This window comes from Octodon degus, unplaced genomic scaffold (assembly GCF_000260255.1).
Source record: "Octodon degus isolate 3935 unplaced genomic scaffold, OctDeg1.0 scaffold00010, whole genome shotgun sequence".
NCBI classification, from domain to species: domain Eukaryota; kingdom Metazoa; phylum Chordata; class Mammalia; order Rodentia; family Octodontidae; genus Octodon; species Octodon degus.
Window position 1 is genome coordinate 25,303,460 of NW_004524586.1, and position 13,781 is coordinate 25,317,240.

The 13,781-nt window shown below is 53.1% G+C and overlaps 1 protein-coding gene across 2 annotated transcripts in view; it reads right to left on the reverse strand.

Annotated features, from left to right (window-relative positions):
* Positions 1-4,837: 4,837 nt before the first annotated feature.
* The window catches only part of Grk5 (G protein-coupled receptor kinase 5), a 244,446-nt gene continuing 235,502 nt past the window's right edge, over positions 4,838-13,781 (reverse strand). Inside the window, exons 14-16 of one of the 2 annotated variants that reach the window (XM_023708994.1) lie at positions 11,927-12,064; positions 11,268-11,399; positions 4,838-9,152 (exon numbers count right to left, since the gene is read on the reverse strand). In XM_023708994.1, the coding sequence (XP_023564762.1) occupies positions 9,054-9,152; positions 11,268-11,399; positions 11,927-12,064 (369 nt within the window). In that variant the 3' untranslated portion in view covers positions 4,838-9,053. The remainder of the gene's footprint in view (positions 9,153-11,267; positions 11,400-11,926; positions 12,065-13,781) is intronic. The other variant, XM_004625630.3, reaches the window with a different exon arrangement.

Consider the following 13,781-nt stretch of genomic DNA (forward strand, 5'->3'; position numbering starts at 1 on the left):
TCTCTCTCTCTCTCTCTCTCTCTCTCTCTCTCTCTCTCTCTCTCTCTCTCTTCCCCCACTGGGGATTGAATCCAGGCCCTTTTTATTGTTAATTTAGTTCACATGCCAGGGCTGGGCTTGAGCGGAAGAAGCTCCTGTTTCAGCTTCCCAGAGGGATGGGAACACCACAGGTGTGTGCATCTGACTGCTTTTCTGATCCTAAATCTCAAGGAGAGCAGCCTGGGGTCGGAAATCCTTTGCCTCCTCCTAGCCTCTTGGTGGGAAGCGCAAGCATCCTGGCTCACCCGGCTTTCTCCGGCCAGGGAGACCCCGGATTCCACAGCCCACTGGTCCAGGCCTTTGCACGCCCAGAAACCTCCTGACACCGGGATTGCTGCAGAGTTGCTGTCTCTGTACCCGACTTCCCTATAACCTCAGCTTTCTAGCCTCCAGGATAGGAGATAGTGAATGTCTGTTGTTTAACCCACCTGGATTTTAACTCACTCGGAGTGCTTCTTGTCAAACACTGATACCCACTTGCGAATCATCTCATTTCATCATCCCTATTACCCAGGAAGAATGGATGAATTTACAATACCTATTTACAGATTAGGAGATGGAGGTTTAGGCTGGGCATAGTGGTACACATCTGTAATCCCAGTACTGGGGAGGCTGAGGCAAGAGGATCCCTGTGCATTTGATGCCAGCCTGAGCTACATAGTAAGACTTCGTCTCAGAAAAGCAAAGCAAAGCAAATGGAGATGAAGGTTTAGAGAAAGAGACTCATTCCATTGAGCTCTCCCAGAGCCACGGGCAGAGAGGCTGGAAATTGAATCCAGACCCTAGAGGCCCAGAACGTTCCTCGTAACTACAAGAGCATATTGAGGCTGCAACAAAGACCTTGTCTACTTTTCCCAACCAATGTTTGCCACCTTCAGGAAAGGCAGCATTGCTCAGGCAGGAAGCGCTGAGTCTGGCTCCATGGAGGCTTCCCGAAGCACCCAATAATCACACGATAGAAAGCTGACTGCTGTCTCAGAGCTGAGGACAGGCTTGCTCACTGAGAGTGCGTCTGTCTCACTCGGGAGACATTTCAGAAACGTCTTCCCTCCTTCACCCCATCACTAACCCCCATAAAAAAGTAACAACATAACCATCAAGGACACAAGCCGAGCCAGAAAGCTTGTTTTGGGGTTGGGCTCACAGCTGAGCGTCGGAGTGGAGCTATTCCAGCATCGTTTCCAAGTTCCTGCTAATGTGAAAGAGTGTCCCTGGCTCCAGCAGAACCTCATCTGCATAAACAACAGTGCTGTGCGAAGACCGCTGATGGGCAAATTACCAGAGATGAGTATGTGCCGCACATCTGGCCCTCGCACTGGTTCGATGCGGGGCAGAGAGGCCCTGCCGAGCCTCCAGATGCCATCTCTTCTGCTGTGTCCTCCGCGGCTGCTGCAGCCCAAGTGGCAGATGCAGACTCCGGGAGCCTCTCGTGGGAGTTTGGAAGGGACCCGGCAGGGCTGCGCTGACTTCTGCAGACCCCGGAACCTCAGCCTTTCTCCTTCTCTACCTTTCTACTGTAGCGGCTCCTGGAAGTCATGTGATATGGATGAGCGATAATAACATTCCTAGCCACTGTTACTGAGCCCCTAGCACCGGGTCCAGCTCAGGAAAGCCACACTCCTTGGGGCCGTACTATTATTATGCTCATTTTATACACAAAGCAAGCGGCAGATCCAAAGGCTGCAGCAGCAAGCCCAGTCCTTAGCATCCCACGGCATCAGCTTGTGGAGTCCGCGTGTCCACATACCTGCAGTCTCCTAGAGCAGCAGGCTGCCTCTGAACAGACTGATTCACTTGCCAGGGCTGCCACATCCTAGCACCACACTGGGATGCGGTATAGTAAAGTGTCCACGCTTCAGCATGTGGAGCCTGAAGCCAGTGATGACCAGAGCAGAGGGCCTGGCTTGGCTCCTGACCTCTGCCTGACTTTCAGCTTGGCTCTGTGAATCAGAGTCCTCTGAAGAAGCTGCATCTGTACTGAGGACTAAAGACCAGCTCATTAGAACATCGTGACTGCAGAGAAACGGAATGTGGCTGACGAGGAGCCAAAATTTTCTTGGGCCACCTGTGATCCCTTTTAATAACCTCTTACTCTCAGCCTCTGTATCTGACCTAACACCCTATGACTAACATGTAGAACTTTTAGGATGTGTAGATAAGCTTACGAGAGCTCTAGCTTCCAGCTGCCCTACAGCTGAGCTATGCTTCTGAAATGTGACAGGGACAAGACAACATCTGAAACCCATAGAAGAGACTTGTCCACTCTGCTGCAGCCCAGCTACCTGAAGTCCCCACCAACGTATCTGGTGAATGCACCGATTTACGTACAACTTTCTTCTGTTCATCATTACATAAATTCATGCACCATTCTTTAGAGAGAGCCCTTCCTGGTCCTCATGGAGGTCTGGGAAGTTACTATTTGTAATCCCATGGAAAAGTCATTGGAATTCTAGCCAGTTAATTCCAATCTACCACTTCCAGTGCTTCTCATGACAAAAATAAATGCACTAAGGCATATCTGTATTTGTAGTTGTGAGGAGTAAGGGTGTCCTGAGTGCAGCTAGCCTGATGGCTAACAGGAGCAAAGGCCTCAACTCAAGGGTTTTATTCATTTGGGAAGAAGGCAGTGACTAGGGCATGAATGACTATGAGAAAGGAAGGGCAGTAGGTGAGTGCTGTGAGCCGGGCTGGGTAGGAGGCCTGGAATCACCCCTGCAATATGCAGACAGAAGGATATGCAGGAAGAGCAACCTGCATGACCCAGCTGAGATAGGATCGAACGTTTGCAGATCAGTGTTTGAGCTCTGACTGTAATCTTTTTTGCCATGGGAAGTCGTGGCTTCTGATCTTGGCTCCATCCCAGCTCAGTACAGCTCTCCCTCCCGCCTGGCTCACATGTGTTCTCTTGGAGCTGTGGGGACTGGGTAACACTAACCCGTCACGACACGTCAGCACCTCAGTTGGACCAATTTGCACCGCGTAAGTCCAGTTGAAGGGTTAAGGAAATGTCCTAGCCAGCTCTATACACAACAACATATGGAAACGGGGCCTATTTAGCCCAAACGGAAATAACTGCTCTTCTTTCAAGGAGGTGCTCCTCCACAATGTTTCACAGTGGAACGTGTTGTCCAGGGTAACTTGAACCTGTGTTCTCAGGCCATGGTTACTCATGGTTGCTCAGAATAGGCTATATCTTATTACCTTTGAGTATGATCTGTATCTTGCAATGACAGTCTACCCCCCTCCACTCCCAGGCCAAGGCCTCTCTCCTCAAAATGTGGTCACCTGGGAGGTTGCCAGAAAGCCGACCTCATGGCCCCAACACAGGCAGTACAACTGGGCCTGAAGGTCACACCCCCTCCATCCACCTCAACTTGGTCAATGTGGCAGGCACAGTCCTCCTTCTACTGTCACAAGAGAAGCAGAAATAAAAATAACAAAGACCTGGAAATTTCTAAAGCTCCAGGCCAGAGCATGTGGCCTGAACTTCAGTAACCTTTTCCCTCACTTGAACCTCATTAAAGCCTCATCCTTATGGGCTATATCTCACACAAAAGATTAAATCAGCAACTTCTGGGACAGACTTGGGTACTGTGGTATCCCTGAGAGACTCAGCACCCTGTCAGTCATCTCTGTCAGAGACCCAGTGATAGGCACCTGGGGTGGTGTGCATAGCTTTTAAAATCCCAAAGCCAGATTATCTTTGCCTTTTTCCTATTCCCCTACCATCCTGACACTTCTGTTCTTGAACACCGTCCCATTATCTTCAGTAAGTGTAGTTGCCTTTTCTTGTCAATGGATGTACACGTGCAATTTTTAGCTCACCTAACTGGGAAAGACTCCTGCTTCCAGGGGTCAAGGGGAAGAAGATATTGCAATTTCTTAAGGAAACGGAACATGGACTCCAGACTGTCGATTCTGGGTAGAAATGAGCCTTAAACCTCAACCCCTTGGTCAGGAGCTCTCCTTGCCTTGGCCACACATCTGATGGGACAGCACGTAGCTCCTATCCCAGGCCTGGGGAGTGAACTGCATGGGGTCAGGGCAGCGGCCTGCTCACAGACCAAGAGGAATCTAGAAGCTAGCAAGTTGGCCTGTGATCCCAGCACTCAGGAGGCGGTGGCAGGAGGACTGCGACTTAGTGGCCAGCCTGTACTACAGTGAGACCTCATCTTGAAAAAAGGAGGGATCCAGAAACTGCCAGAATGGCTGTGTCCTCTGTGGCACAGGGCCTGTGTCGGGCATCACCATGTTCTTTCTCACTGTGTCCTCCAATTGTCCTGTCAGGGTGGCTTTGTCCCATTGGATAGATGAAGACCTTGAGACTCAGCCTGGCTTGCTGAAGGTAACACAGTTGATGAGGGGTTTTTATAAGTTCGAAGTTCTGCTCCTTCGACAATTGCAGGCTCATGCCTCAGTTCCAAGGCAGAAGACCACATTACTTACTGGCTACCCTGCATAAAGGCTGAACAACCAGGGTAGCCTTCCTGCCAAGTCTGCCTGCTCTGTATGAGATGCAGGTGGCAGATGCCAATGCCTCGTTTGCCACCCTCGATGCTACGTGGCTGGAGCCATCTGCTGGGTTCAGATTCAGAGGCCAATGGCTTGGCCATTGGTGGGTGGTTCAGGAGGAAGTCAGTGTGTGGGTCAGATCCAAGTGAGAATGGAACAGTCAACTTCCAAAAAGGATTAACCCAAAAGCAGGACAGGGGATCAGTGGGCCACTATCATATACAGACTATGACAAGATCTCAGTAGAAGGAAAGAGATACAATGTTATTTTCATTAAGGAGTTTATTTCTCTTTAAAAAACCAAAACAATTGTTTGAACTAGGCACAGCAGCACTGTGACATTAAATGGAACATAAAAGATTCAGAGCAGCAGAAATAGAAGCCATTGTCTTCAGGAGTGACCTCCAGAGTGGAATCATTTTCATTCATCAATGATAAAATCTCCCTGAAAAAAAAATTAGTAGCCTTTGGATACTATAATAATTATTACTATTTTAACAATGCTAATAGCCACAAAGCTCTCCTAATTGAGAACATTTGCTTTTGATCTATTATAAAAATGACTTCTCAATGAACTGGGAAAAGATTACCTCGATTCTTTTGGGGAGGTATCCTTCCCTTGTAAGGACAGCTACCTTGTCACATTTTTTAATTGGTCCCCAGCGCAAGCCTTTACATTTCAGCCAGAGGACACGTGCTGTGGCCGGGCAGGCTTGGCTCACCTGGCTCTGGGCTGCAGCCGCTGGGTGTTGATTGTGCAAACAGGTGCAGAAAGGCTGGGGTCGGGGTGAGGCTCCCCAGCTGTGGTTGGCTGTGAGTGGAAGAAGTGAGCTCTCTGCCGTCTGTAACTCCCATGGCTATGCGGCTTCCAAACGCACAAAGATTTATTCACTACCTTTCCATACCAAATGGTAAGAAGTTAGAATTCCTACCTCGGAGCATCAGATTATGCAAACAGGAGACAGCTAAAGAGGCTGTTTTGGAAACGTATGAGTGGCCAGTGAGAAGCGCACAGCAGCCCCAAGCATCACTCAGGCATTTTCTTTCCTCTTGGGGGACTTCCACTTATCAGGAAGCCACTGTTCCCTTGGGCAGGGCCAGTGATGCCAGGCTCCAGGAGGACTTGGGGTCTCCCCTGTATTGAGGTCAGCAGCTCAGTGAGAAAGTTGGGAAAGCGGCACAGTGGCCCCAGTCTTTCAGGAAAGGATAGTGTGTGGGAGAAAAGGATGGATTTCGACCGTGGTGCTAAGCTCCTTGGAGAGGCATGGCAGCTTCCCGGTCTCAGAATCCTCCAGGACTCACCTCCAGGAGGACTTGGGGTCTCCTCTGTATTGAGGTCGGCAGCTCAGTGAGAAGGCAGCCGCATCTCACTGCACCCCCAAATGCATGTGCATGTCCCTCTGAACTCACCACCACCGTCCTGTCCTGTGCGCACATCACCGAAGTGACTTGCCTGTGTCACTCTGGGACTCCAGGCCACCTACCCAGCCCTCTGAGGCAACAAGTGAACTTCAGAAGGCCACAGGTGAGCAAGCGATCAACTCTGGAGCCCTAGGCTCACATGCGTGATGGACGTGGTGGACGCCATCCTCTGTGAAGGTACGGGCCATGTGTTCTGGACACTCCAGGAGCCCTGAAAGGGGCCTGATGAACACTCACGAGTCGGAGTGATCACGGCACAGACTGCCCTGTCTGCCAGGGACAATGGCTTATCTTCTAAATTGTAGAAGCAGAGATGCTTCTGGGAGACCCTGCATCTTTCCCCAAAGGCACAGATTCAGCAAATATCTGGTGAGAAAAATGTCATGCTTGGAGCAAGAGAGGCTCTTCTGCGGAAAGCTGCCCTGCAGGAGAGTCACGTCCATCCACTGTCCAAATATGCCTTCTCCTGGACAGGTGAATGGGTGGAGGGGTTGTTTTTAATTTAAAAATATATTTTTAAAATGCAGCTCTAGAAACTAAGGTTGGAGGAGGAGCAAAGTAGGGATGGGACAGGGATTCGGACTCAATGGAGAAAAGGGCTGATCTTCAGGCACTGTTCTTGAGGTCTTCTTCTTACTATGGAGCCATGGATGAGCCGAAGGAACAGGCCTGAACAGGTCATGTGATAGCCCCCGCCTCCCATGGGCGCTGGGGAGACAGGTGGCAATGTGAAGACACGTTATCAGGAGTTAGTGTTAAGGCCCTGGGACTGCGGGGCCTCTCATGGTAGTCAGACTTTCACTTTCTCTACCCCTGGGGATTTTCTGCTGTCCATGGACAGTGCCTTGGCTTTGGGGTGTAGAGAGATGGCTTCCCAACACCATCTGTCTGGCAAGGGTGGAGTACCCCTGAATGGGGCCAAAGGAATGAACCTTCTAGGCAAGAGGTTAGGGTGGTAGCTTTGGTTGGTGACCTCCCAGGAGGATGGTGACCTTCTTTCCCTCAAAGAAGGAGCATCAGCAAGAGCTGGGGATCCTGCAGTACTGACCCAAGAGTGTCCACTTCTTGGCAGAAACTGAATACAGTTGTATTTGGTTCCTACACAGCCCAAGAAAGGGAGCCACCTTGCAGAACTTGTCTTAAAGATGACAACACTGGACAGTACAGGGATTAGAGGGAAGCATGGTTATTTCTTCTCCCCAATTTGTTTGTAAAACGACTTCAACAGGATCAGCTCCGAAGGCTAGGCCCTTGTCTAGCAGCATGCCCCAGCACCCTTGGTGAAGTTTGGGGTACAACTTGAACACGTGGACACGAGGCTGATGTGCTCACGATGCTCCTTCCTGAAAGCTCATGCCCCAAATCTGTAGGGTCACTCAGAGAAGCGTGTTTGGGACAGTCACACCCCAGCCCACCAGTGCCCTGAGATGCTGGTTCTCGTATTCCACGATCATCCAAATAATCTGAAGATACAGATTCTGCCCCTGCCCCTGCCCCCACCCCCAGAGACCTGCACACGGTAGGTTTGGGCCATGGCCTGTGGATCTGCATCTTAACAGGAGGAGCTGATGCAGATGGCGTCTGGCCCAACCTCTGGGAATGCCTGGCGGCTGCTGGTAGCTGAGACCAGCCCTGAGGCAGAACTGGACACCTGTGCTCCGCCAGGCAGGGAGACATGCGCTCAGCTGTTTACCCTAATTTGGCAAGGAGGGGAGGGCCACTGTGTTCCTTGTCCCCTCATGAGGCAGAGAGAGTGCCCGGTAGCTCCTGGGGCTGAAAAGCCATGCTACCTGGACCTGGGGACACCTGTGGAAGCTGCTGGTTTGGCAAAGCCACTCCAGGGGCTACTTGTGCCTGGACCTCTGTGATATCCAATTAGAACCTGCCTCCTGGGGAAGTGACCAAGAGCTTTCTTGGTGGCCTGCTCTCTCCTGGGGTGTCCCACCTGAGGGAGACAGAGCCTCATCAGGCAAGCAAGTCTGTGGGTCTCCTGAAGGTGTCAGAACCCAAGGAACATTTTGGGAGCGGTCCTTGGGCCAACCTCTCTCCTCCTGGCAGACAGACACAAGGCAGTCGCTCAGAATGCCTAGGACCCTTGCTTGCGCCCTGTTGCTTCCATGGTCCCGAGTGGCTGGGGGATTCGGGGCTCTGCGAGTAATCCTCATCAGCACTTGCTTCCTTCAAAAATAATACATAAGAGAAATTCACAAACACAACACAAACCTCTTGAAAACGGCTGGTTTTAGCGGTCGGGACCTGCTCAGAAAGCTCAGAGTGCAAGGGCCACCTTCCCGCAGGAAGAGGAGCCCGGGGGTGAGAAGGTGCGGGCAGGGACCCCTGCAGGAGAGGTGTGCCCGCCAGCAACCCCCAAGACCAGAGGGCATCCAGCAGGGCACAGTGGGGGAACCCCGAGGGCATCCTAAGCATTTAATTCGGATCTTTGCACGCCGACAGAAGGGCGATACCAATGTGAGGGAAGGCCAGAGATAGAGGGAGGCAGACACAACCAATGCTTCAAAGGTGAAAGGTGAGAGGCTTTCTACATTTAATAAAAACATTTTCTCATTTGAGGCTCTGGAAGTCTGGAGTTACTTTTTTTTTTCTTTTTTGTAAATCCCTTCCCCCTAAAATGTCTTAAAACACATGGCTTAACAGTGGCTGCACAGAAAATATACACCCTCAAAGTCTGACTTTCATTTAAATACAAATATACAAAATGTAAACTGAGACAATAGAGAAATTTACAAAACTTTTCTTTAAAAATAATAAAGACAAAATTCAGTTCTAGTTAGGACGCTATTAAAATACGTGCAAGTCATTGTATCTCACTGGGTTTCCATTGCAACGTTCAACAAGGGCAAATCCAATCCACATCGGCATGGGGCCTCCTTGAAAAACAGACCTGAGTGGATATTTCTTTGAGAAACCCCGAGGCTTGTAGAGGGGGCGGGTGGCCTCCTTCCCTGGCTCCTGGCGCTGCTGGCCACCCAGCCAGAGAGGAAGCCCTGTGGCCACAAGTTCTGCTTCCCGATAGAAGGTCTGGGCTGGTTTCGCCGTGGATGTCAAGGCCAGAGCTGAAACTAGCTGCTTCCGGTGGAGTTTGAGCTGACATGGTTTGAATTTATGTGGTGGTTGTGACTGGTCTTGGAATTGGGCGAACTCTTGGAATTGTTCTGATGCTGGGTGGGTGGGGGGAGAGGAGGAGGTGGAGGGAGAGGACAGGGGAGAGGGAGGGAGAGAGAACACAAAGGTCACTCCTCAGTGCAGGCAAACTCGGCTGACACAGCCATGTGGACTCACAGCGGGGCAGGGGCTGCTCCCACACACTTCTCTGCTTTTGGCTGCTTCTCCACTTTCCTCTGCAGACCGGGTCTACAAGCTACCACTGGGGGCACAGAGTTTGATCTGGTGCCTGGGAAGAGAACCCCAACTGTGTAGAGGCTAAAGCCTTCAGGCCTGATGGCTTGGATTTGATCCCAGATCTTCCCCTCCCAAGCCAAACAGCCTTGTACACCTCACTTAATCCTTAGTTTCCCAGCCAGTACCGTGTTATGAGAGCGGCATCTCCACACGGCTGTTAGGGTACAAAATGAGGCACGGTGGGAGAAGGGTCTGGACCTATACCTGGCCCTTCCATGATCAGCAGTGGCTTGTTATTACCCTGGAGTTGCCCTGGCATCCTCGTGGGCATGGGGCCCTCAGACTGCGGGAGAGGGAGAGGGGCAGGGGCCCTTGCTCCGTGGGTGCAAGGGCTGGACCCCAAGCAGGGTACCAGCTTCCACCTCTCAAGGTCCTTCAGGACCCGGGGCAGTGGGGTTTCTAGCCTGAGTTTTCATGAGATAGAGGTCTGTCAGAGGCCCCAGGGCTGATCTGAGCCTGGGTCCATGAGACTGCACAGCCAGTTCCCAGGACTGAGGGAGGACCTGGGAGCCGGGACACATGGTGAAGGGACATTTTTCTCCGGAGGTTCAGTTTCACTTGATGGAAGCACTTAAAAGTATGGAGAACGAGCCCAGGACTTCACAATGAGTTTCAGATCATCCCCTCCCCCAATTTTAACATGGGGTGCGGTGGAGGATGTTACTAATTTGCCCAAGCTGGTCTCAAACTCACAATCCTGTCTCAGGCTCCTGAGTAGCTGGGATTATGTGTGTGCACCACAATACTCAGCCAAAGTTACATTTTTATATCACATAACATCGGTACATTATAGAATAGGGTATAAAACTTGCATGAAGTTTTTAGGTTAAAAACACAAACTCAAGGACCTCAGCCCGCACCTTCTCTTCCTACGTCTGGTGTTCGCTCTTGGTCCTGTTATCCCAGCTCATCCTCCCTTCCTGTGAGCTCACCAGATGAGTGACCCTGAACAAGACCTTTAACCCTCTCAGCCTCAGTTTTCTTATCTGTGAAATGGGAAAACAGCAGCATATGCTGGAGCTAGCCTGTAATTCACCAGCATGCCCAAGGGCTTCAGTGTACCCCATGTCCTTACACACAGCCTGGCATGCAGGAGGCCCAGACTTACTGGTGCAATGAATGAACTGTTTAATGATGCCCAGGGTTTGGTGGACATTGGATGCCTTTGGAATGCTACCAGCCCCTGGCCTGGTCTACAGGGAAGCTTCGTAAACATCTACCTTCATCCATGCTACCAAAAGGGGAGGAGCTGAGCCCTGCTGGGAGGACCCCTGGGAAAGGAGGGCCTGCTCTCTGGGGGACGAGGAAAGGAGGGCCTGCTCTCTGGGGGACGGAGACACTGAGGAGCCAGGTGTGTGGGGGAGGGCTCCCTCCCTCGGTGGGAGGGCCCAGCTTCCTGAAGAACAGTCCAAGGGGGGCACTTCTAGGGCCACCTTCACACTTGGGCTCACTCCAGGCCGTCCACGCCCTCCCAGGACATCCTTCCCATTTGATCTCCATCTGATCCCGGGAGAAGGAGGTGCTGTGGTTCCTGGAGGGCAGAGACCAGGAGGCTACAGAGCACCCTCCTGCACACAGGGTGCCTCCCGTGGCGCAGAGCCAGCACCAAATGACAACAGGGACGAGGGGAGAGGCCCGGCCCGGACGTCAGGTAGACCTGGGCTGGCCTTGCCCCTTCTGCCCTGGGGCACCCATCAGCCATGGGGGTTGGGGGGGTGCTGGGCTCTGGACCAGCTGATTGTTTCTCTTGGGCTGCTCTGCCCCGTGCTCCGGGCCACGCAGGCAGGAGGCACTCTGTAGCTCTGGTCTTGCTGCTGCACTGGCGCCTGGGCCAGGGGTCGGGTTCTGAGGCCAGGCCCACCCCGGCCTCTCACCTGACGCCGGAAGAGTCTTTGAAGCAGCCCTTTCTTCGGTGGTTCTGGAGGCTGACTTCTGTTCAGGTCCGATGAGAGAGTACCATCAGGTCCAAACACGTTCAGCTCCTTAAAACATTCTGTTTCTATCATCTGCAGAGGCCAAGCAGAGACTGCTGTCACCTGGGTCCGGAGCCCGCAGGGCCTCCTTGAGCCTTGTTTTCTCTCCCCTCGGGCCCATCCTCCATCTTGGGGCCATCCTGGCCTGGGTGAGCCTGCGATGCTTCCTCTGGGGTGGGGACAGCCCCCGCCCACCCAGATGCAGTGCCACTTCGAACAGCACCCACGGCGGGGGCACTCCTCCTCCTCCACACAGTGGAGCCCCATGGCCTCCACCAGTCCTCACGTCCCTAACTCAATTCTGCTCTGCCTTCAGCAGCTGCCCTGCTTTTGATCTCCTCGCCGGACCTAACAAGGGAGGTTGTGGGTCTCCTCCTCATCCCTTCTCGGCTGCTCGGCACCTCCCGACCCTGCCACACTGAGTCGTCCTTGCCCAGGCCCCACGGGCACCTCACAGCCTGGCCCAACAGCCTGGCTTCTGTCCTCTAACACCCCCCTCCATCAGCTCAGCCATGGGCCACTCTCTTCTCAGAATGAAGCCAGGGGCTCTCTCTACCCACCTCATTCTGCCACGGGATGGACACGGAGCCTGTGGAGAACTTGGAGTAGAAATCGTCATCCGTGTGGTCCAAGTTGACGCCTTTCACGGTGGAGAACTGCTCGATGTCCAGCACATCCTTACAATACACGGCCCGTGGCTGAGGGAGGAGAGGGCTGGGTTACTCGTGGGCTCTGCTCGTGGTTCTAAGGCCCCAAGACAGGCCTTGGTGTTTTATGGGGGGCAGAGGGAGAATCTTTCCCAGACTCCTCCGCTCCGAACCCAGACCTAAGCTGGCCTCTCTCAGCTCCATTAAGGGGATCACAGTTGGTGTGAAACGATTGCTGGGGCCACCCACTGCCGTCTGGGGCTCCTTTGTGCCCTTGCCCTTGCGTGTATCACAGGTTACCTTGTGGTCTCTTTCTAGATGGGGCTGGGTGGAGAGATCTCTTCTATCTCTAAATCATGCTCCTCAGCCCCTGGTACCCCACGCTTCTGTCAGATATTCCTGGTTACTCAGGAGCAGTAAAGGCGGCCATGTTCCAGTGCTATCCTGTTAGGTGAGGGGTTGTCCTGGCCATTGTTGGGGCTCTCAGGTCACTTTCACCATAGCTCATGAATGCTGCAGGCCCAGGGGTAGGGCCAGAGCCCCTGAGGGACGGCACCCCAGGGTTTCAGGCAGGCCGTGGCACAGCCCTGGCAGGAACACCTCCTGGTCCCTTCTCACACTAGGAGGCTGTTGGTCTCTGCAGCCAGACAGCCCGGGGCTAGAGTCCCAGCTGTGAACCTAGGACTTTGGGAAAGCCACACATGCCTTCAAGGCCTCGTTCTTCAGGATCTCTAGCGTGGGCGTCTTCCGTGGGAGCCTTCTGGGAGCTCGGGGTTCCTGGGTGTGTGGGAATGACTCCAGGCCTGGTGCTGAGGGCACCCCAAGCCGTAGTACCTGTTTCTGGAGGGTGGAGGCTGCCTCCTCCTCAGTGCCTTCATACCCTGGCCCTGAGGCCAACACAGATGTTGGTCCATTTGAAGGCTGGGAGTCCAGCACACACACTCCTGGGGCTGCCACCCCGCAGGAGGGCTAGGAGCTCTGCACTGCGCTCAACCTCTTTCATTTTTAGGGAAACTCCAGGGGGCCTGAGGTCACGCAGACCCCAGCAGAGCAAACCACAGGCAGCTGTGTACAGCACTGGAAAGGGGATGTGTGTGTCAGAGGGTGTCCAACCATGCAGCTGGGACCGCCTCCCCCATTCCCTGAGGCTCGGTGTGCACAACTCCATGGAACATGGTGTCACAAGTGCAAAAACAGGATCCCCTGCTCAGAACTTAGCTGGAGTTCAGGGTGGCCACAGTGGGGCACAGAGCCAAGTGGGGAGCGAGGGTGACAGTACACAACAAGCCCATAAAACTGGCCTGGGGATACATGCAGATGGATTTTTTTAAAAAGGGTTTTTAAAAAACTCTCTACTGGCACAGAAATGTACCTGACATGCCAAAGCCTATCCTCATGTGGCTATCATCTCCTTGGAGAGGTTTCCTTTTGGAACATGTCTGCTTTGATTTTGAAGAGACAAGTGAAGTGAAAAAGGTGAGTCAGGAACGGCACCTGTGGTTAATGAATGTGGGCACAGCCCGTAAGAGGAGGGCGAAGAACCAGGCAAGGCTGCTGGGAGGGCAGGGGCTGGGGGAGCAGGGCGTAGGGGCAGGCGGGGCTTGCGGCAAAGCCCGGGCTCACGGGACCCACACCCTGGGACCGCAAGCTCCACTTGCCACCCTGTCTGCCAGTGCATCTGAGGGCCGCAGCTGCCCAGAACAGGGCCATGGCTGGAGCCTCAGAAGTGGGGAGAAAGGGAACTGGGCTCTGGGTGAGCAGGCCTCGA